The following is a 23930-nucleotide window of genomic DNA, read 5'->3' on the forward strand; positions in this document are numbered from 1 at the left end:
CCAGGAATGGGGGCAATTAATAATTAAAGGGACATTGTCCCTCTTTCAATAACCTGCATGGTTGTTGTTTTCGAATCTTCGCCTTCTTCCCTTAGAGAATAGCGGAAGGACTCGCAGGCTGATTAACAGGCCGTGATGTGAACGCTCCTTCCGTGGCCGTAACCATCTTTATACCGGCCAATGGGTGCGGGGGGGGGGGGGGTCAGTCCTAAACGGTGAGAGGGTTTGATGGGCTCACACAACCCATACGATGAGGGAGGGGCCTCCCACATCCACCGGACACGAGAATCCCGCTGGACGTCTCAACCCAGAACTCGGGGTGTGGAGCTCCAGTCTCCACTCGCCGGGACCATCTGGAGCAGAGGTTCAAACCCTAAACCCCTGACTGAGAGGCGGGAAAATGGCTACACCACTAAGGCAAAGACTGGCTCCTTACTGCGCGCTTTCAAAGCTACCAAAAATGTGCGCTGGGAAGTTTGCTGCTGTATTGGGTGCCCCACCACACGATGCTTTGAGGCTGTGCTAATTTATTGTATCAAATGTAATTTTTTTTTTGCACGGAGGGGCAGGCAATGTGATTCGTGTCGGGTGGAGCCAAACACGACCGAACCCTGCACCCAAACCAAATGCTTCTCCCTAACAACGAGGTGTTCAAAATCATAAAGGGTTGGAAGAGTAAATGAGGAGAAACCGTTTCCAGCGGCAGAAGGGTCGGTAACCAGAGGACACAGATTTAAGGTGATTGGCTAAAGAGCCAGAGGCGAGATGAGGAGAATTTTTTTTTTTAAAAACACAGCGAGTTGTTATGATCTGGAATGCGCTTCCTGAAAGGGCATTGGAGGCAGATTCAATAATAGCTTTCAAATAGGAATTAAATAAATACTTGAAAAGGAAAAATTTGCAGGGCTATCGGGAAAGAGCAGGGGAGTGAGACTAATTGGATAGCTCTTTCAAAGTGCTAGCACAGGCACGATGGGCCGAAAGGCCTCCTTCTGTGCTGGATCTTTCTATTCTATGTCCCTTGTAAAATTTACATTTAACTAGCTTTCTAGGAGCCTGGGGCTGCTTGAAGCCTCCTGTGATGTTTCTGCTTGTTTGATACTCCCCAGGTTGACCATGGAAAATGGTAACTGGCCAGGGGGCAACTACTGGGCAGGCAGAAGCTGTGCTCTGCCGAGGGGTTTAATTGGGAACCCCATGGGCTCCTGGGGTCTCAGTGCTGGGGACAGAATGCAGGTGTGCAGTGTCCCCACGGACACTAACATAAAAGGAGGGCAACTCCGTATTCACTATGGCGTCCGGGACCCGATATTTGCCGGGATTCCAAGAGCTCCTGTCGGAGGGGAGGGAAACACAGGGTCGGGCCTACATCAGGCTGCACTGTGAATGGGCCTGGCTGGGCTTGGCATCAGGCTGGTAAATGTAAAAAAAATACTAGGGTAGCATTTAGAAGACACTGAACATAAATGTAAAATGTTCCTGGGCACTGGTACCTGTCCGCAACACGCTTGGGTTAAGTAGGTGAATATCGGTCAGACATGCCTCTGCGGATTCTCTGTCCAGTGACTCCTCCCTCCCTCCCTCCCCCCCCCTGCTGGACGTGCACAGACCAATGTCCAGGCGAGGGCAGGGTCAAGCTTAGCTGCCATGTCTCGCAGTCAAAACATCAACACCGAAGCTCACTATCGAGGTCGACACACGGAGAACAGACACATACAAAAGGCCAGGAAAAGACCATCAGTGCCAGCAAGCCTACCCAACTCAGACAAGAACAAGAAAGCATCTGAGGCTAGTATCAGCTATGCCTCAGTGGGTAGCACTCTCATCCAAGTCAGAAGATTGTGGGTTCCAACCCCATTCCGGAGATTTGAGCCCCATAATCCAGGCTGACACTCCCAGTGCAGTACTGAGGGAGTGCTGCACTGTTGGAGGTGTCGTTTTTCAGGTAAGATGTTAAACCGAGGCCCCATCTGCCCTCTCAGGTGGACGTAAAAGATCCCATGGCACTATCCGAAGAAGAGCAGCGGAGTTCTCCAGTGTCCTGGCCAATATTTATCCCTCAACCAACATCTCTAAAATAGATGATCTGGTCATTACCACATTGCTATTTGTGGGATCTTGCTGTGCACAAATTGGCTGCCGCGTTTCCTACATTACAACAGTGACTACACTTCAAAATTACTTAATTGGCTGTGAAACGCTTTGGAAGGTATTGAGGTCGTGGAAGGGGGGCTACAGGGAAGCACGTTCTCTCTTTCTTTGGAAGCTGTTTCACAGGAAGAATCAGCGTTCAAATCAGCAGAGGAGCAAAGGGCAGGGGAGGGGTGAACGCTGACAAGAGAAAACACAGAGAGCGGCTCCAACTTTAACAAACATCTTCAAAAGAAAACAAATGGGAACTGGCATTGTGGTGTTGCTGTTTGATGTTACAGGCCAGAGCATTTGGTGCAATAAAGAAACCATTTGGGGCCTTCCTGGGAGAAACAATCACAACAAAACTGACACCAAATGGTGCGTTTAGCAGTGAACAGGACCATGAAGTTAACAAGATGACGACTTGTGCAGGAAAGCAGCAGAAACAGCCTCCATTACCGTTAAAATACCTTCTATTCCCTCGAGTATAGAAGATTAAGGGGTGATCTAATTGAGGTGTTTAAGATGATTAAAGGATTTGATAGGGTGGATAGAGAGAAACTATTTCCTCTGGTGGGGGGAGTCCAGAACAAGGGGAAAAACCTTAAAATTAGAGCCAGGCCGTTCAGGGGTGATGTCAGGAAGCACTTCTTCACACAAAGGGGAGTGGAAATCTGGAACTCTCTCCCCCAAAAAGCTGTTGAGCCTGGGGGTCAATTGAAAATTTCAAAACTGAGATTGATAGATTTTTGTCAGGCCAAGGTTATTAAGGGATACGGAACAAAGGCAGGAAGATGGAGTTAAGATACAGATCAGCCATAATCTAATTGAATGGTGGAACAGGCTCGAGGGGCTGGATGGCCTCCTCCTGTCCCTGTTCATGTTGAAGTACATCAAATTGAACGGGAGAGCCACATGTCATATCACAGAGCAGTGGGGCACACGTGTCCTAACTGTAGCTCCAGGACAGTGGGCAGCCCACCACCCCCAGACGGGACAGCGGGCAGCCCACCACCCCCAGACGGGACAGCGGGCAGCCCACCACCCCCAGACGGGACAGCGGGCAGCCCACCACCCCCAGACGGGACAGCGGGCAGCCCACCACCCCCAGACGGGACAGCGGGCAGCCCACCACCCCCAGACGGGACAGCGGGCAGCCCACCACCCCCAGACGGGACAGCGGGCAGCCCACCACCCCCAGACGGGACAGCGGGCAGCCCACCACCCCCAGACGGGACAGCGGGCAGCCCACCACCCCCAGACGGGACAGCGGGCAGCCCACCACCCCCAGACGGGACAGCGGGCAGCCCACCACCCCCAGACGGGACAGCGGGCAGCCCACCACCCCCAGACGGGACAGCGGGCAGCCCACCACCCCCAGACGGGACAGCGGGCAGCCCACCACCCCCAGACGGGACAGCGGGCAGCCCACCACCCCCAGACGGGACAGCGGGCAGCCCACCACCCCCAGACGGGACAGCGGGCAGCCCACCACCCCCAGACGGGACAGCGGGCAGCCCACCACCCCCAGACGGGACAGCGGGCAGCCCACCACCCCCAGACGGGACAGCGGGCAGCCCACCACCCCCAGACGGGACAGCGGGCAGCCCACCACCCCCAGACGGGACAGCGGGCAGCCCACCACCCCCAGACGGGACAGCGGGCAGCCCACCACCCCCAGACGGGACAGCGGGCAGCCCACCACCCCCAGACTGGACAGCGGGCAGCCCACCACCCCCAGACGGGACAGCGGGCAGCCCACCACCCCCAGACGGGACAGCGGGCAGCCCACCACCCCCAGACGGGACAGCGGGCAGCCCACCACCCCCAGACGGGACAGCGGGCAGCCCACCACCCCCAGACGGGACAGCGGGCAGCCCACCACCCCCAGACAATCTGCCTCCCAACCCTAGGCTGCTCAGTCCTACTTACACTTGAATTTATTTGCTGGTTGGCTCTGTTTTGAATTTTGTGGGCTAGGAGATTTGGAAAAGGGGCTGCTGTGTTCAGCCCTGTTGCCTCACATCCAGTGCTCCCCGCTGAGCAAGCCCGGATCCCAAGTAGGGACTGGGTGCGATCTTCCTGTGCTCCCCCTGCTACCTAGACTCTCACATAAAAGCTACTCTTATATTGAAAGCCAGATCCTAGGGGACTGAGCAGTCTCCTGCATTTACGTTTGAATAGTGCAGCCGATTTCAGCTACGATGTGGACCCGGCTGTGTCACGATGCTCTGGTCAATCTGGCCAGTAAACAGGCGCAATGGTGTATCGTCACGCCCGTCTTACGCACTAATGTCACTGTGATGTCGCTGCAGGGATTGCGCGGAAAGCAGAACATGTTTATTGGGTCCAGCAGGACCACCAGGCAGTCGGGAGGACCAAGCTACGTAAAGGGTCTTCCTGGAAAAAAATCCGGTGAAGCGAAGATTGTGGTCGGCAACAGCTGCACGAAACTCAACTGGACCAGTCACATAAATGCCACAGGTACTAGAGCAGGTCAGAGGCTGGGGACTCTGCACCTCCTGACTCCCCAAAGACCTTCCACCATCTACGAGGCACAAGTCAGGATGTTGATGGAATACTCTCCACTTGCCTGGATGAGTGCAGCTCCAACAACACTCAAGAAGCTCAACACCATCAGGACAAAGCAGCCCGCTTGATTGGCATCCCATCCACCACCCTAAACATTCACTCCCTTCACCACCGGCGCACTGTGGCTGCAGTGTGTACCATCCACAGGATGCACTGCAGCAACTTGCCAAGGCTTCTTCGACAGCACCTCCCAGACCCACGACCTCCACCACCTAGAAAGACAACGGCAGCAGGTACATGGGAACAACACCACCTGCACGTTCCCCTCCAAGTCACACACCATCCCGACTTGGAAATATATCGCCGTTCCTTCATCGTCGCTGGGTCAAAATCCTGGAACTCCCTTCCTAACAGCACTGTGGGAGAACCGTCACCACACGGACTGCAGCGGATCAAGAAGGCGGCTCACCACCACCTTCTCAAGGGCAATTAGGGATGGGCAATAAACGCCGGCCTCGCCAGCGACGCCCACATCCCAAGAATTAATTTTTTTTTCAAAAACCCCTTGGAGCTGGCGGCAATATAAAAGTACTGGAGAATTGGTCACTTCAGCAAGGCACCAGGAGATCCTTCACAGGAGTTACCTCAGGGATCGTACCTTCAGGAGAGGAGGAGAGAAAATCTATCCAAATTCAGTGACTGTTTGGATAGTGCCAATTGCTCCTTGGTATCAGCCGTGGCTCAGTGGGTAGCACTCTCACCTCTGAGTCAGAAGGTCGTGGGTTCAAGTCCCACTCCAGCGACTTGAGCACAAAATCCAGGCTGACACTCCCAGTGCAGTAGTGAGGGAGTGCTGAACTGTCGGAGGGTCAGTACTGAGGGAGCGCTGAACTGTCGGAGGGTCAGTACTGAGGGAGCGCTGAACTGTCGGAGGGTCAGTACTGATGGAGTGCTGCTCTGTCGGGGGTGCCATCTTTCGGATGAGACGTTAAACCCTGCCTGCTCTCTCAGGTGGACGTAAGAGATCCCATGGCACTATTGCAAAGAGCAGGGGAGTTCTCCCCGGTGTCCTGATCAACATCACTAAAACAGAGTATCTGATCATTATCACATTGCTGTTTGTGGGATCTTGCTGTGTGTATATTACAACAGTGACTACACTTCAAAAGTACTTCATTAGCTATGGGAGATCCTGAGGTCATGAAAGGCACTAGAAATTCTCTCTTTCTGGAACACTGACTTAACTCCAGCCTCATTCTCTGTCACTGCCGATACATTGACCCAGCCCTTACTGATGATATCTCAAATTAAAATAAAGACAAAAAGCTCATCATCAGCTGCTTATCTCACGCAAGACAATCCTGGCAGAATCCAACACGCCCAACCCTCTCCCCTCCCATCCTAATTGAGTTAAAACACTCTGCTCATCGGCTGGTTATTTGAGTGCCTCATCCCTGATCCAGTTCTCAATAAGGACTCTCAAAGCTGGACTGAAATTTCTACTCACAGCAGTTCCTGTCTCCCCGAATTAAAAACATGTTGGAGTTATTCTAAAATTAGCCGTCAGTGGAAGGATAGGAACAAGAGGAGGCCATTCAGCCCCTCAAGCTTGTTCCGCCATTCAATTAGATTATGGCTGATCTGTATCTTAACTCCAGTTAGAATGACACCAGAACTGAGAGGTTATAATTATCAGGAGAGGCTGAACAGGCTGGGGCTCTTTTCTCTAGAAAAAAGAGAAGGCTGAGGGGTGACCTGATAGAGGTCTTTAAGATAATGAAAGGGTTTGGTAGGGTGGACGTAGAGAAGATGTTTCCACTTGCGGGGGAGACCAGAACTAGGGGCCATAAATATAATTCTGACGAAAGGTCATCGACCTGAAACATTAACCCTGTTTCTTTCCCCACAGATGCTGCCTCACTTGCTGAGCTTCTCCAGCATTTTCTGTTTTTATTTCAGATTTCCAACATCCACAGTATTTTGCTTTTGTCATAAATATAAGACAGTCACTAATAAATCCAATAGGGAATTCAGGAGAAACTTCTTTACCCAGAGAGTGGTGAGAATGTGGAACTCGCTCCCACGAGGAGTAGTTGAGGCGAATAGTGTAGATACATTTAAGGGGAAGCTCGATAAACACATGAGGGAGAAAGGAATAGAAGGATATGCTGATAGGGTGAGATGAAGAGGGGTGGGAGGAGACTCTTGTGGAGCATAAACACCGGCACAGACCAGTTGGGCCGAATGGCCTGTTTCTGTGTTGTACATTTTATATAATTCTATGTAATTTAACTGCCTTGATTCTGTATCCCTTAATACCCCGGCCTAACAAAAATCTATCAATCTCAGTTTTGAAATTTTCAATTGACCCCCGGCCTCAACAGCTTTTTTGGGGAGAGAGTTCCAGATTTCCACTCCCCTTTGTGTGAAGAAGTGCTTCCTGACATCACCCCTGAACGGCCCGGCTCTAATTTTAAGGTTATGCCCCCTTGTTCTGGACTCCCCCCACCAGAGGAAATAGTTTCTCTCTATCTACCCTATCAACTCCTTTAAACAGCTTGATTAGATCGCCCCTTAATCTTCTACACTCAGAATCATAGAAGGTTACGGCACAGAAGGAGGCCATTCAGCCCATCGTGTCCGTGCCGGCCGAAAAAGAGCTATCCACTTTAATCCCACTTTCCAGCACTTGGTCCATGGCCCTGTAGGTTACAGCACATCAAGTGCACATCCAGGTACTTTTTAAATGAGTTGAGGGTTTCTGCCTCTACCACCCTCTCAGGCAATGAGCCCAGACCCCCACCACCCTCTGGGTGAAAAAATTTCTCCTCAACTCCCCTCTAATCCTTCTACCAGTTACTTTAACTCTATGCCCCCTGGTTATTGACCTCTCTGCTAAAGTAAATAGGTCCTTCTTATCCACTCTATCTCGGCCCCTCATAATTTTGTACATCTCAATTAAATCTCCCCTCAGCCTCCTCTGTTCCAAAGAAAAAACCCCAGCCTATCCAATCTTTCCTCATAGCTAAAATTCTCCAGTCCTGGCAACAACCACATAAATCTCCTCTGTACCCTCTCTAGTGCAATCACATCTTTCCTGTAATGTGGTGACCAGAACTATATGCAGTACTCCAGCTGTCGCCTAACCAATGTTTTATACAGTTCCAGCATAACCTCCCTGCTCTTATATTCTATGCCTCGGCTAATAATGAAAAGTATCCCGTATGCCTCCTTAACCACCTTATCTACCTGTCCTGCTACCTTCAGGGGTCTGTGGACATGCACTCCAAGGTCCCTCACTTCGTCTATACCTCTCAGTATCCTCCCATTTATTGTGTACTCCCTTGCCTTGTTTGCCCTCCCCAAATGCATTACCTCACGTTTCTCCTGATTGAATTCCATTTGCCACTTTTCTGCCCACCTGACCAGTCCATTGATATCTTCCTGCAGTCTACAGCTTTCCTCCTCACTATCAACCACACGGACAATTTTTGTATCATCTTCTTAATCATGCCCCCCACATTTAAGTATAAGTCATTGATATATACCACAAAAAGCAAGGGACCAAGTACTGAGCCACTGAGCCCTGCAGAACCCCACTGGAAACAGCCTTCCAGTCACAAAAACACCCGTCGGCCAAGGGTATACAAGCCCAGTCTATCCAACCTGTCCTCATAAATTTAACCCTTTTAGCCCCGATACCATTGTGGTGAATCTGCGCTCTATCCCCACCAAGGCCAACACATCCTTCCTGAGATGCGATGCCCAGAACTGAACGCAGCCTCCAGATGTGGTTTAACCAGAGCTTTATTTAAACCGTAACATAACTTCCATCCCTTTGTATTCCAGCCCCTATGAGATAAAGGTTTTTAAAAAAATTTTTGTACCTGTCCACTGGCTTTTAGTGATTTCTGTACTTGGACCCCTAAATCTCTCGGCTCATCCACAATTCCGAGCTCCTCACTGTTTTAGAAAATACTCTGATTTATCTTTCTTAGGTCCAAGTGGATGACCTCACACTTCCTCACATTGAACTCCATCTGCCACAGTTTTACCCACTTACTTAACCTATTAATGTCCCTTTGCAACTTTCTGCTCCCATCTACACTATTTACTGTGCTACCTAACTTGGTCATGATGTGGAGATGCCGGTGATGGACTGGGGTTAACAATTGTAAACAATTTTACAACACCAAGTTATAGTCCAACAATGTTTATTTGAAATCTACAAGCTTTCGGAGGCTTCCTCCTTAGTCAGGTAAATGTTCAGGAGCTCCTCGAAGCCTACGCAAAAAATGCGTAGGCTTCGAGGAGCTCCTGAACATTTACCTGACGAAGGAGGAAGCCTCCGAAAGCTTGTAGATTTCAAATAAACATTGTTGGACTATAACTTGGTGTTGTAAAATTGTTTACAATTACCTAACTTGGTGTCATCAGCAAATACAGCTCTCTATTCCTTCATCTAAGTCATTGATAAATACAGTGCAAAACTAAGGCCCCAGTACAGATTCCCAGTGTAACTTTAATCTAGAGTGTGTACTGAGCTCATTTGTACTCCGGGTTAGAACATGTGGGTTTATTTTGTTGTTGTTCTCACTTTAGAATGACTTCCCTTTCAAAGAGACATATAAATTTGCCAGAAAAAGCAGTAAGCCTGAGGATTGGGAGCATTTTAGAATTCAGCAAAGGAGGACCAAGAAATCGATAAAGGGAAAATAGAATATGAGAGTAAACTAGCGAGAAACATAAAAACGGACTGTAAAAGCTTCTATAGGTTTGTAAAAAGGAAAAGACTGGTGAAGGCAAATGTGGATCCCTTACAGACAGAGACGGGAGAATTTATAATGGGGAATAAGGAAATGGCAGAGAAATTAAACAAATACTTTGTGTCCCAGAAATACTAGAGAACCAAAGGTCTGGTGAGAATGGGGAACTGAAGGAAATTAGGATTAGTAAAAAAAATAGTATTAGAGAAATTAATGGGACTGAAAGTCAATAAATCCCAAGGACCTGATGATCTACATCCCAGGGTTTTGAAAGAGGTGCCTATAGAGATAGTGGATACATTGGTTGTCATCTTCCAAAATTCTACAGATTCTGGAACGGTTCCTGCAGATTGGAGGGTGGGAAATGTAACCCCACTATTTAAAAAAGGAGGGAGAGAAAAAACAGGGAACTGCAGACCGGTTAGCCTGACATCAGTAGTAGGGAAAATGCTAGAATCTATTATAAAGGAGGTGATAACAGGACACTTAGAAAATAATAATGGGATTTTGGCAGAGTCAACATGGGTTTATGAAAGGGAAATCACGTTTCACAAACCTACTGGAGTTTTTTGAGGATGTAACTAGTAGAATAGATAAGAGGGAACCAGTGGATGTGGTGTATTTGGATTTTCAGAAGGCTTTCGATAAGGTCCCACACAGGAGGTTGGTGAACAAAGTTAGAGCACATGGAATTGGGGGTAATATACTGGCATGGATTGAGAATTGGTTAACAGACAGAAAACAGAGAGTAGGAATAAATGGGTCTTTTTTCGGGGTGGCAGACTGTGACTAGTGGGGTACTGCAGGGATCAGTGCTTGGGCCCCAGCTATTCACAATTTATATCAATGATTTGGATGAGGGGACCAAATGTAATATTTCCAAGTTTGCTGATGACACAAAACTGGGTGGAAATGTGAGTTGTGAGGAGGATGCAAAGAGGCTTCAAGGGGAAATAAACAGGCTAAGTGAGTGGGCAAGAACATGGCAGATGGAATATATGGAAAAATGTGAAGTTATCTACTTTGGTAGGAAAAACAGAAATGCAGAGTATTTTTTAAATGGTAAGATATTGGGAAATTATGATGTTCAAAGGGACCTTGATGTCCTTGTACATGAGTCACTGAAAGCTAACATGCAGGTGCAGCGAGCAATTAGGAAGGCAAATGGTATGTTGACCTTAATACAAGAGGATTTGAGTACAGGAGCAAGGATGTCTTACTGCAATTATATAGGGCCTTGGTGAGACCACACCTGGAGTATTGTGTACAGTTTTGGTCTCCTTACCTAAGAAAGGATATACTTGCCATAGAGGGAGTGCAGTGAAGGTTCACCAGACTGATTCCTGGGATGGCGGGATTGTCGTATGAGGAGAGAATGAGTAGACTAGGCCTGTATTCTCTAGAGTTTAGAAGAATGAGAGGTGATCTCATTGAAACATACAAAATTCTTACAGGGCTCGACAGGGTAGATGCAGGGAGGATGTTTCCCCTGGCTGGAGAGTCTAGAACCAGGGGTCACAGTCTCAGAATAAAGGGTAGGACATTTAGGACTGAGATGAGGAGAAATTTCTTCACTCAGGGTGGTGAATCTTTGGAATTCTGTACCTCAGAGGGCTGTGGAGGCTGAGTCATTGAGTACATTCAAAACAGAGATTGATAGATTTCTAGATATTAAAGGCATCAAGGGATATGGGAATTGGGCAGGAAAATGGTGTTGAGGTAGAAGATCAGCCATGATCATGTTGAATGGTGGAGCAGGCTCAAGGGGCCGAATGGCCTACTCCTGCTCCTATTTCTTATGTTCTTAGAGAACAAAAACACCAAATCACCAGTGTTAAACCCTCCCATTGCACATCACCACCTCAGGTCTCAACCAGAGACCGTCTGCTCTTTGAAGCATTGTATTCAAAATATATAACACTTAGGTCACCATATTAAATCATTACTGTAACAATCAAACCAAATTAAACGTTGCAATCTTATTAAAAGCACAACTTTTTGCGTACTTCAAATATTCCACGAAGCGGGGTCTCTGAGCATTGACCGACCCTGGCCCTGTATTTACCAATATCACTATGGTCTGTGTTAGCAGGAACTATCGCCAGGTGCGAGGCAGGCAAACACTCAGTGCTGGATCCGAATTTTCTATCCCACCCAAAACTTAATTCTAACGATATAAAGCAAGATAGCTGGGAATTTCTTATAAAGAGTTGGGAAAGGGTCAGTTTATCCCAAGCGATTCCCGATTCGGGAATCTTGTCCTCGTTTTAAAGAGTTTGAGGATTTTTATGAATGAAATAAATTGCCGAGTGGCGTCGCTGAGCTGGATTGGTTAACTAGTCCAATATATCCAAAGATCGATCCCCACAGTCTCTCCTTTTACTTGTTTTAATATTTTCCATTAGAATCCAGTCAATCGGTGCCGATCTGCGGCTCTGCAGGGGCCATGATCCCGCTCAGCCCTCCGGCCTCAGGCACATTTATCCATTTAAACTGCTCACATTCCGCGCTGTGAGAATCCTTCACCCCTCCCACTGTACACCCAGAGACCAGGGGGGAGAAGAACCGCAAGACAGGGAGGGAGAGAGAGAGAAGGAGAAGGAGAGAAAGAGAGAGAGAGAGAAACAGAGAGAGAGAGAGAGGGGGGAGAGAGAGAGAGGGGGGGAGAGAGAGAGAGGGGGGAGAGAGAGGGAAGAGAGGGGGGCGATACACAAACACAGCAACTCTCAGCGTATCGCAAAAATATCCGATACAATCATTCAATTTCCCAGAACAGTTCGGTGATATCGAATTCTGGGAATGCAGCTGCTCTCACTGTGAAACGGGCTCGTAGCAAAAATCAACGACATGAAACAATCCCCCAATTATTCCCATTCGCAAACGCTTGATTGCAGGAAGAGCCCCACTCCCCCCTGGTGTCCGGGTTAACCGGTTATCAAAGGGAATTGGATCAATAGTTGAAGGGGAAAAAAAATTGCAGGGCTTTGGGGAAAAAGCAGCGGAGTGGGACTAATTCGATAGCTCTTTCAAAGAGCCAGCACAAGCACGATGGGCCGAATGGCCTCCTCCTGTACTGTACCTATGATATTATGATCCTCGGCTAATTGCAAATCTCTCACTATCGATATTTAAATTAAACTTCTCTTGTTTTTACTCAGATCTCCTTCCTACTATTTTAGTTTTGTTTCAAATCGACCTGCTTTAGTTTTATCACTTTAATAGAGAACTTTTAACATGATCATTAAACAAACATCACTGTTTAATAACCGATATCAAAATATTACCTGAAAAAAACAGGTGTTTGTCCTAAATTACATATTTTACTCTGTCCAGTGTACCAGCCTCTGTCCAGTGTACCAGCCTCTGTCCAGTTTCGATCAGCGACAGAACTTGGGAGGTGGGGGGAGATATAATGATTTCGGGATAATTATCAGAACAAGGACAAGTTGCGAGGAGAGAGCAGGTACCGGGAGAGCGGGTACAGGGGGACCAGATACATTGAAACTGGGGGCAGGAAAGCGGGCACAAGAGACCGAGCACTGGTTCCAAAAGTGCTCCCACCATCAAACCACAACGAGCAGCCCCGAGTGAGAAGATGCAGGTCCTAATGACGTGCGAATGGATGTACCTGGTGCACAAAGACATCGATGGGAGATTCCAGGGGGGCTCCGTCCCGGCCGGTCATGGAGAGGAAACCGAATCCCATCCGGACATTGAACCACTTGCACTGGCCGGTCCCGAATGAGACCGCCGCCTTGGGGGAATCTCCGAGATCCTGTTCGCTGCCTCTCCCGGAACCTGCTGCAGGGCGAGAAATAGTGAATGAAAATCCAGGGTTTCATTTAAAAAAAAACCCTCAACACCCACAAGCCTCATCTCTCTCACTCACACGCGCTCACACTCACACTTTCACACTCACTCACCCCTCGCGCCAGCCTCACAACATCAGAGTATCTGTGAAACTAAAGACATTGTAAAGGACTTTTAAAAATCCCCCAAATCGATACAGAACCTCCAAGCTGTTGGTTAGAAACGGATCCCATCCCGGTCTCGGTCCCACCACCTCTGCTTCTTCCAATTGTAATGATTTATATTCTCTCTCTCTCTCTCTCTCTCTCTACAGCAGACCTGTCCTTTTCAGGTTGTAAATCCTCCAATATATAAAACGTGAAACTTGCTGCAGGTCCCGGGAGCCGCTTAAAGTGAAAGGGAAGAGGATGAGAGCTTTACAAAACATCTTCCCTTCTGAATGGAGGTGGGCGGTACGTGGGGCTGAAGAACAGAAGCGGGACAACAATGAACAGCTCACACTCCCTCCCCCTCTCCCCTCTCCCCACACACACACAGCCAGAAAAGAAACGATTCAAAGGGAGAGAGGAAAGTAATTGACCATTGCCCTCCTCCTCTCCAAAAAAAAGAAATAAGACCTTCGGCCATTTTGGCAGGCGGTGTTAATCCCGGGATGACTCCTGTGTCCCTTTTTTTTTTAAAAAGGCTGCGAGCTGCCCAGGTTTGAGAGATGGGCAAATTGCTGGTGGACTCCCGCCTTTGTAAGTTTCGCTGAGAGATGTGTCAGTTTCAGGTACTGAGTCCCACTCTCTCTCTCTCTCTTCCCCCCACCTTGTGTGTTTGGCTTCCTTCCATGTGCACATGATTCCCAATTAAGACCTCCCCAAGATCGATAACTATCACAAATCACCCACTTCGATCCGTCCACCATCCCAAAAGAGAAATGAATTATATACATTTAAAATGTGCCTTTTAAATACTAGAATTTTTTTTCCCGCAATATTTACTGAGATGCGGAGGTTTAAACTGTCAACAAAGCGATTCCGATTGTGGAAGCTACTCCTGTTTTGTGTTTCTCGGCCGTCAGGATAAGGGTCAGCGGGAAAGTTTTATTTTTTTATATATATAAACTGCGAGTTGAAAGGAGATGAGTGGAAATTCGCGGAGTCTTTACCGGTCATTTAAACCCAGCTGGAATGTTTTACTGCGCTTCTAGCTCACAGGTTATACACGGCATTCAGGGCAAATTAACTCGCCTGTCTCAGGTTACAGACACACACTCTCACACAAACTCTCTCACAAACAAGCACACACACACACACTTACTAAACTCACTCTCACACACAAACTCTCTCACAAACAAGCACACACACACACACACACTTACTAAACTCACTCTCACACACAAACTCACACTCACAAACTCACTAAACTCACACATACAAACTCACTCACACACACACACACACACACAAATGTCACTGATTAGAACTTTCCACCAATATCTGTGAATCGAGGATATTCGGAATATTACCGGCTCACTCCCTGTGTACTGGAGTCCCAGTTGCGGTTTATATTAACTCGGTGCTTTGATGATATTAAGACACTTGAACAGTTTTTTTGGGGGGAAGGGTCCGAGGCCTGTTATTGACAATGCCTTGTTACTAGATTCTCTCCGATAATCCACATACCAACCCCGGCCTAACCTAACACTGGCCAATGACTGCGAGAAACTACCTGTCAATTGAATAATGGATGAGCGAGTTGAGGGAAAAGAGAGAGATTCTCACCCCGGTTAATTTGGCTGCTTGGTGGTCAATTGGCCGGCCTGGCTCGGCCTAGGTCATTTGCAATTATGGCCCCTTCACGGCACATTCCTTTTATATCTCAGGACCTCCCAGGCGCCGAACAAATGTCTCGAAAAAGTTTGAAATTCCAATTCTGTCTCAATCTCACCTCGTCCAAAATTATAACCGTGAAAAAAAGGGAACTCTTAAAAAAAATGGGAGATGCGGATTGTATCCGTGAATATCTGAGTGGGAGGGAGGGAGTGAGTGTGAGGGAGCTGACTCCCCAAAACAAACAGAAAGAAAATCTTTGGGGTGTTTTTATACAGCATTGCAAACACTGATCTAACGTCACACAGACAATTAATGTATTACTTAAAGATCCGATGAAAGAATTGGTAAAGAGAAGATTCAGGAACTACATCTCAGTAAAACCACCCCCATTTAAAAAAATAAATAAACCTAAAATCTTCCCTCCAGAAAATAACCATGTAAATATCACTTTGCTTAAAAGGTAACAATCTTGGTGGATTTATTTATATTTGCTCCCGAGTTTCTTTAATTCCGTGTCCTGACTTTAATGAGTTAATGTTGAGTTTGTGGGGCGAGGGTCGTGTTTCCGGGGAGGGGGGGGGGGGGGAGATTTTACCGGATTATCTGACCTTAGTGTCCAGCTCCGGCCAATGGAGTCCCGTCCTTAAACAGCCCCTGACTCACTCGGGGTCAGTTAGAGAGATGAGTGTCTATTATATATAAAACATTTACAAATAAATATCTTCCGGAAGAAATCATTACGGGAAACGAGAAAGAAAACACTTTAAAGAAATGAAGCGGATTTAAATGACTACAGATTGTATTCTGACCTCCAATGGACCAGTTGGGAGATATTATAATCTTAGTATCAGCACAGACACGGGAGTCAAACCAGGTTAAGTGAGATTAACATTACAAGTTAAACAGGTCTATTGGTGCCGAGACAGTTTGCTGCTGGTTTCAGCGCGGCGAATGTTTCAATAAACGGGAGGATTTTTAAATAAAACAGAATGGGGATATTGAACATCCCTCTTGGGCAGTGATCCGTGAAATGTCCACAGGTCGGTTAAACCAAGAGTGCTGTCGAATTACAGGGTCCAGGTGTCATCTGGGGAACTTGGCCCATCACCGATAGAAACGGCATTTAATATCTATCATTATTAAAGATAGATTTTCTTTTTAAATCGATACACAAAGCGATCGAAATAATGACAATCAGCGGTCCTGATCGACCCGAGTCCCTCTCCAACTATCGACAACCGATATATTGGATTCGGCCTCTTGGCTGGAATCCTGAGCGCTGCGGGATATTTAAAGGTTCCGACCACTGACCAATCTCTGCAGGTCAAATCTTATCGGCTCATTCATTTCCTGTGGGTCCCAGGGCTGGACAATGGCAGGAATTCGGATTGTGCCGTTAAATGACGGACACTGAGCCATTCCGTCCAGGCGCAGAGTCCAGGGGAACAAGCGGCGCATTCACTCCTCACTTAATTACAACCAGAGCATTCGGAGCCAGAAACACAATTCAACACACTGCCCCCACCCCCAGAAACACAATTCAACACACTCCCCCCACCCCCAGAAACACAATTCAACACACTCCCCCCACCCCCAGAAACACAATTCAACACACTCCCCCCACCCCCAGAAACACAATTCAACACACTCCCCCCACCCCCAGAAACACAATTCAACACACTCCCCCCACCCCCAGAAACACAATTCAACACACTCCCCCCACCCCCAGAAACACAATTCAACACACTGCCCCCACCCCCAGAAACACAATTCAACAAACTCCCCCCACCCCCAGAAACACAATTCAACACACTCCCCCCACCCCCAGAAACACAATTCAACAAACTCCCCCCACCCCCAGAAACACAATTCAACACACTCCCCCCACCCCCAGAAACACAATTCAACACACTCCCCCCACCCCCAGAAACACAATTCAACAAACTCCCCCCACCCCCAGAAACACAATTCAACACACTCCCCCCACCCCCAGAAACACAATTCAACACACTCCCCCCACCCCCAGAAACACAATTCAACACACTCCCCCCACCCCCAGAAACACAATTCAACAAACTCACCCCACCCCCAGAAACACAATTCAACACACTCCCCCCACCCCCAGAAACACAATTCAACACACTCCCCCCACCCCCAGAAACACAATTCAACACACTCCCCCCACCCCCAGAAACACAATTCAACACACTCCCCCCACCCCCAGAAATACAATTCAACAAACTCCCCCCACCCCCAGAAACACAATTCAACAAACTCCCCCCACCCCCAGAAACACAATTCAACAAACTCCCCCCACCCCCAGAAACACAATTCAACAAACTCCCCCCACCCCCAGAAACACAATTCAACACACTCCCCCCACCCCCAGAAACACAATTCAACAAACTCCCCCCACCCCCAGAAACACAATTCAACAAACTCACCCCCCACCCCCACAGAAAAATAACTCAGCACAAAGTTACAATGTGGGGGCAGATATAAATTTATAAATCTATATAAACACCCCGGTAATTAAATAAGTCTCCGTGGGTACAAAGACACGAATACTTTCAAAAATACAATTTTCTTCAGTTAATTAAAAACTTCATAATTTCTCATTGGAAAATATCAGTAAAATATCACTTTGTTAGCACAATATTAGGCAGCTGATATCAACCCAGCCAGGGCTCTGATTTAACACACAGAGTGTTTCCAGAGACAGGGACTGTGGGGAAGGCCGCCAGCACCTCTGGGTGGGCGCCTCACACCCTATCACACACCGCCTGATCATAGCACAGAACTGGAACATCACAACATGGACACATGGCATCGCATCATCCGTCCTGCTGCTCATATTTGTGTTTCAAACTCGAATCTAAAAGCTCCCATGCGATCCAACTGAAAGACTTGCATTTATATAGCGCCTTTCACGACCTCCGGACATCCCAAAGCCCTTTACAGCCAACAAAGAACTTTTTTGCAGTGTAATCACTGTTGTAATGTAGGACAACAGCAGTTTGCTGTATTTTATAGGTTTTGCACACTGGGTGGTGGGTATTTATTTATTTGTGTGTGTATTTATATATTGCAACCTCAATTAAAAATGCAGGTCAACACTGGTCATATTGTAGTTTGTATATAATATATATATATGTAAATACTCACAAGCTACAATAACATCACTATTATGTTAATCTCCAACTTTTTAAATGATGTTCTGTTTTAAATGTAATAATCGAGCCAATGGAATGCATTCTCGCTTGGTCAGAAGACCTCTGATGCACAAGCCAGGCTTTGAGCTGTTATCTCCCTCCCGACTGCCTAACCATTGTTACCATCCAACTACCTCCTGATTTGTATGGAGCCTGCCCTTGACTGCTCGACCTACTGTGATACACAGAGTGCTGCACTTCACACAACCGTATCACTGGTGTCCGTGAATACAACCACTACACTTTGTCCTGCCTCCCATCTTCTGTTTTTTAAAAATGTTACAGCACAAAAGGAGGCCATTCAGTCCATCGTGCCTGTGCCAGCTCTTTGAAAGAGCTATCCAATTAGTCCCACTCCCCTGCTCTTTCCCCATAGCCCTGCAATTTTCCCCTTCATTTATCTAATTCCCTTTTGAAAGTTATTATTGAATCTGCTTCCATCGCCCTTTCAGGCAGTGAATTCCAGATCACAACAACTCGCTGCGTAAAAAGAAGTTTTCCTCATGTCGCCTCTGGTTGTTTTGCCAATTACCTTAAATCTGTGTCCTCTGGTTACCGACCCTCCTGCCACTGGAAACAGTTTCTCCTTATTTACTCTATCAAAACCCTGCATGATCTTGAACACCTCTATCAAATCTCCCCAAACCGTCTTTGCTCTAAGGAGAACAATCCCAGCTTCTCCACATAACTGAAGGTCCCTCATCCCTTGTACCATTCCTGTAAATTTCTTTTTCGCCCACTCTACGGCCTTGACATCCTTCCTAAAGTGTGATGCCCAGAATTGGACACAATAGTCCAGCTGAGGTCCAACCAGCATTTTATGAAGGTTTGCATTACTTCCTTGCTTTTGTACTCTATGCTCTATTACTAAAGCCCAGGGTCCCATATACTTTTTTTAACAGCCTTGTCCTGACACCTTCAAAGATTTGTGTACAATTGTAAAGATTGTGATTTTTGATCCTCCCTTCCCTCTTTCTCCTCATCCTTTCTTCACCAAGGAGAGAGATGGTTTGTTATATACAAGGAGAGATACAAAGTAAAGCTCCCTCTACACTGTCCCATCAAACACTCCCAGGGCAGGTACAGCACGGGCTAGATACAGAGTAAAGCTCCCTTTATGTGGACCTTTCAAGGACACAGGCTAGCTACCTCTGAATACCTTGAGTTAATTGTTATTATTATTATTATTTTGAATCAATGCTATCAGAGTTCATCCAAAACTCTGCTGCCCATATCCTAACTCTCACCCATCACCCCCTGTGCTCGTTGACCTACACTGGTTCCCGGTCCGACAACATCTTTATTTTAAAATTCTCATCCTTGTTTGCAAATCCTCCATGGCCCCGCCCCTCCCTATCTCTGTATAACAACAACAACTTGCATTTATATAGCACTATTAACGTAGTAAAATGTCCCAATGCACTTCACAGGCCTCTCTCTCCTCCTTTAAGATGCTCCTTAAAACCTACCTCTTTGACTAAGCTTTTGGTCACCTGTCCTAATAACTCCTTATGTGGATTTACTGGAATGATTCCAGAGATGGGACTTCAGTGGAAGCAATCTCACCTCTGAGTCATGAAGGATGTGGGTTCTAAGCCCCACTCCAGAGCACAAAATCTAGACTGGCAATTCAGTGCAGTGCTGAGGGGGTGCTGCACTGCCAGAGGTGCTGTCTTTTGGATAGAAGTCTTTCTTCTTTTCTTTAATCTATGCAGAAAAGATTTACTCAAATGATTCCAGGGATGAGAAACTTTAGTTACGTGGATAGACTGGAGAAGCTGGGGTTGTTCTCCTTGAAACAGAGATGGTTGCGAGGAGATTTGATAGAGGTATTCAAAATCATGAAGGGTCCAGACAGAGTAGATAGAGAGAAACTGTTCCCATTGGCGGAAGGGTCAAGAACCAGAGGGCACAGATTTAAGGTGATTGGCAGAAGAACCAAAGATGATATGAGGAAAAACGTTTTTACACAGTGAGTGGTTAGAATCTGGAATGCACTGCCCGAGGGGGTGGTGGAGGCAGATTCAATCATGGCCTTCAAAATGGAACTGGAAAGGAAAAAGATTTGCAGGGCTACGGGGAAAGGGCAGGGGAGTGGGACTAGCTGGATTGCTCTTGCACAGAGCTGACACGGACTCGATGGGCCAAATGGCCTCCTTCCGTGCTGTAAACTTTCTATGATTCTAAGATTCTATTCCTCCTGGTTCATGAAAGCTACCAATTAGGGCATGCTATTTATTGATTGGATGGAAGCAGGCTTTGTAGAATACTGGCTGCCCACAGTAACACATGGGGCTGATCTTCCCGGAGAATTCCCAACCATTACATTGAAGTTACAACATGGATACAGGACATTCATGCCGGTGTTTATTCTCCTCACAAGAAAATAATCCTAATCACATTTATCCAACCCTCCCCCCATCCTGACCCCCATATCCCTTCAATTCCTTTTCCTTCATCTCCCGATCCAATATAATCCTGAATGTTAACAATACTTCCACCAGCCTCTCCTAGCACCTCCACCCCATATTTGCCATAATATATCTCGGACATTGAGTGGGAACAACCATAACCAAATGTTCTTAATGAGTTATTGCATCGGCCTCTTAATCAAGTGCCCAAGACACAGTCTACGGTCCAATAACGACCAGCAATTAACAACAACAACAACTTGCATTTATATAGCGCCTTTAATGTAGTAAAACGACACAAGGCGCTTCACAGGAGCGATTATCAAACAAAATTTGACAACGAGCCAAATGAGAAGATATTAGGACAGGTGACCAAAAGATTGGTCAAAGAGGTAGATTTTAAGGAGTGTCTTAAAAGAGAGGGAGGTAGAGGCGGAGAGGTTTAGGGAGGGAATTCCGGAGCTTAGGGCCCAGGCAGCTGAAGGCACAACCGCCAATGGTGGGGTGATTAAAATTGGGGAATGCAAGAGGCCAGAATTGGAGGAGCGCAGAGATCTCAGGGAGTTGTAGGGCTGGAGGAGGGTGCAGAGATAGGGAGGGGGCGAGGCCATGGAGGGATTTGAAAACAAGGCTGAGAATTTGTAATAAATATGATCATTTAGCCATTCTTTAGAAACAGTTTACAGTCTCACTGTTACACGTCTCCTTGTGCACAGCTGCTTCTGTCAATAAGATTGGCTATTGCCTCAATTGACCTACATGGACTATATATCACTGTCTGTAATTGAGAATGATTACTGTCATAATATCTCACCTACATGGGCTGTGTGTGTCTATTCTCACCAAGACTGACAGATAATTACCCATTTACATGGAAAAAATTGGGAAGAGTTTGACCATTACAAAAATCAATTTACATTTCAGTCACTCTTTATCTGTACTACTGAGGGTCCTAACCATCTACTACTGGGATAGGTTCAGAGGACATACAGTCTGCATCCTGCTATGGAAAGAGTTTAAGGTAGGTGTCAGTCGTGGCTCAGTGGGTAGCATTCTCACCTTTGAGTCAAAAAGTTGTGGGTTCAAGCCCCACTCCAGAGACTTAAGCATATAATCCAGGCTGGCAATTCAGTGCAGTATTGAGGGAGTGCTGCACTGTTGGAGGTGCCATCTTTTGGATGAGATATTAAACCAAGGTTCCGTCTGCTCCCTCAGGTAGATGTCAAAGATCCCATGGCACTATTTCGAAGAAGAGCAGAGGAGTTCTCCCCGGTGTCCTGGGCCAATATTTATCCCGCAACCAACATCACTAAAAAACAGATTATCTCATTGCTGTTTGCGGGATCTTGCTGTGTACAAACTGGCTGCCGAGTTTCCTACATTACAACAGTGAGTATACTTCAAAAAGTTCTTCATTGGGACATCCTGAGGTGGTGAAAGGCACTATATAAATGCAAGCCTTTCTCCCTTTCTGTAGTGGACACTGGGTGAGCCTCAGTGTCTGATATTGCGATGCACTCATACTGGACGTGTCTCAATTCCCTGGGCACCATGGGCTGTATCATTACCTCCATGGGTCTATTTTTAACAATAGCATTTATGTCACAGATACAGACCTCAAGGTGCCGAAGACTCAATCCAAAAAAAATTGAGAAAGCTCGAGCAAGGTAGGGATCGTGAGAAAATTCCTTCCCCCCACCACCCCCACCAAAGGAAAGTGGATGTGAAATAAATTCCCAGAGACGGGGATTGGTTCAGAATCATTTGACATCTTTAAAAGGGAGCTGAATAGAAATGTGTTGAGAAGGAGGATTGGGGGTTAAAGAGAGATTAACCGCACTGCTTCATTTTATTCAGGGGAGGTAGAGGAAGGAAAGTAAAGTTCCTTAAAACAGGGGATTGATTGGTGGAGTGGGGGTTAGAAAAATTAGATATGGGCTCTAGATGGAATGGGATTGATGGGCTGAAAGGCCTTTTCTCTCTCAAGAGAGAGTTTGTTCTTCTACTTAAAAAAGAAAATACCAACAGAAATCCAAAAGCTTCAAAATGAAATGTAAACACAACTCTTTCTTTTCTCAACGCATCGATACAAATTGCCGCGTTTCCTACATTACAACAGTGATGACACTTCAAAAAGTACTTCATTGGCTGCAAAGCGCTTTGGGACACCCTGAGGTTGTGAAAGGCGCTATAGAAATGCACATTCTTCCTTTCTTTCTTGGCACTGATTCCATAGACTGGGTCTGTTCTGAGCTACACTTCTTTCCACAAAGTTTGGTTATAGATCAGATATCGTGAGTCTCCTCAGCCCTGTTCCAGTCACCTTCTCCACCCAAGTAGCAAGAGCTTGGGCTAGAGACCGACCTCAACTCCTGGGGTGGGTGGATTACAATTTGTATTGAGCTGAGTCGTTAACATAAGAACATAAGAAATAGGAGCAGGAGTAGGCCATACGGCCCCTCGAGCCTGCTCCGCCATTCAATAAGATCATGGCTGATCTTTGACCTCAACTCCACTTTCCTGCCCTATCCCCATATCCCTTGATTCCCTTAGTGTCCAAAAATCTATCAATCTCAGTCTTGAATGTACTTGACTTAAGTGTGAGTTTGGCTCAAGAGAGCAGCACTCGCTCTGCACCTACCCGATCGAACCTTGTAATCATTTTTAATACTTTGAATAGATTACCCATCAACTTTCTAAACTCAAGGAAATACAAGCCAAGTTTAAGCCCTGGTATCATTCTGGTGAATCCGTGCTGCACCCACTCAAAGGCCAATATCTCCTTCCTGAGGTGCGGTACCAAAAACTGAACACAGTCTCCAGATGGGGTCTGACTGAGGCTTTGCACAACTGAGGCATCACTTCCTCACTTTTGAATTCCCAGCAATACTGCACAGACCACGGAGTGACACAGAGAACACGGTACAGACCATGGAGTGACACAGAGAACACGGCACAGACCAGGGAGTGACACAGAGAACACAGCACAGACCACGGAGTGACACAGAGAACACGGCACAGACCACGGAGTGACACAGAGAACACGGCACAGACCACGGAGTGACAGAGAGCACACGGCACAGACCAGGGAGTGACAGAGAGCACACGGCACAGACCAGGGAGTGACAGAGAGCACACGGCACAGACCAGGGAGTGACACAGAACACGGCACAGACCAGGGAGTGACACAGAGAACACGGCACAGACCACAGAGTGACACAGAGAACACGGCACAGACCAGGGAGT

General features: G+C 47.0%; 1 protein-coding gene across 1 annotated transcript in view; it reads right to left on the reverse strand.

The window, feature by feature from the left end:
* The window catches only part of LOC137342881 (protein lin-28 homolog A-like), a 42916-nt gene extending 29442 nt beyond the window's left edge, over positions 1–13474 (reverse strand). Inside the window, exons 1-2 of the mRNA XM_068007055.1 lie at positions 13444–13474; positions 13060–13232 (exon numbers count right to left, since the gene is read on the reverse strand). Of these exons, the coding sequence (XP_067863156.1) occupies positions 13060–13232; positions 13444–13474 (204 nt within the window). The remainder of the gene's footprint in view (positions 1–13059; positions 13233–13443) is intronic.
* Between the last annotated feature and the right edge of the window lie 10456 nt (positions 13475–23930).

Source organism: Heptranchias perlo, chromosome 26, assembly GCF_035084215.1.
Source record: "Heptranchias perlo isolate sHepPer1 chromosome 26, sHepPer1.hap1, whole genome shotgun sequence".
Taxonomy (NCBI): domain Eukaryota; kingdom Metazoa; phylum Chordata; class Chondrichthyes; order Hexanchiformes; family Hexanchidae; genus Heptranchias; species Heptranchias perlo.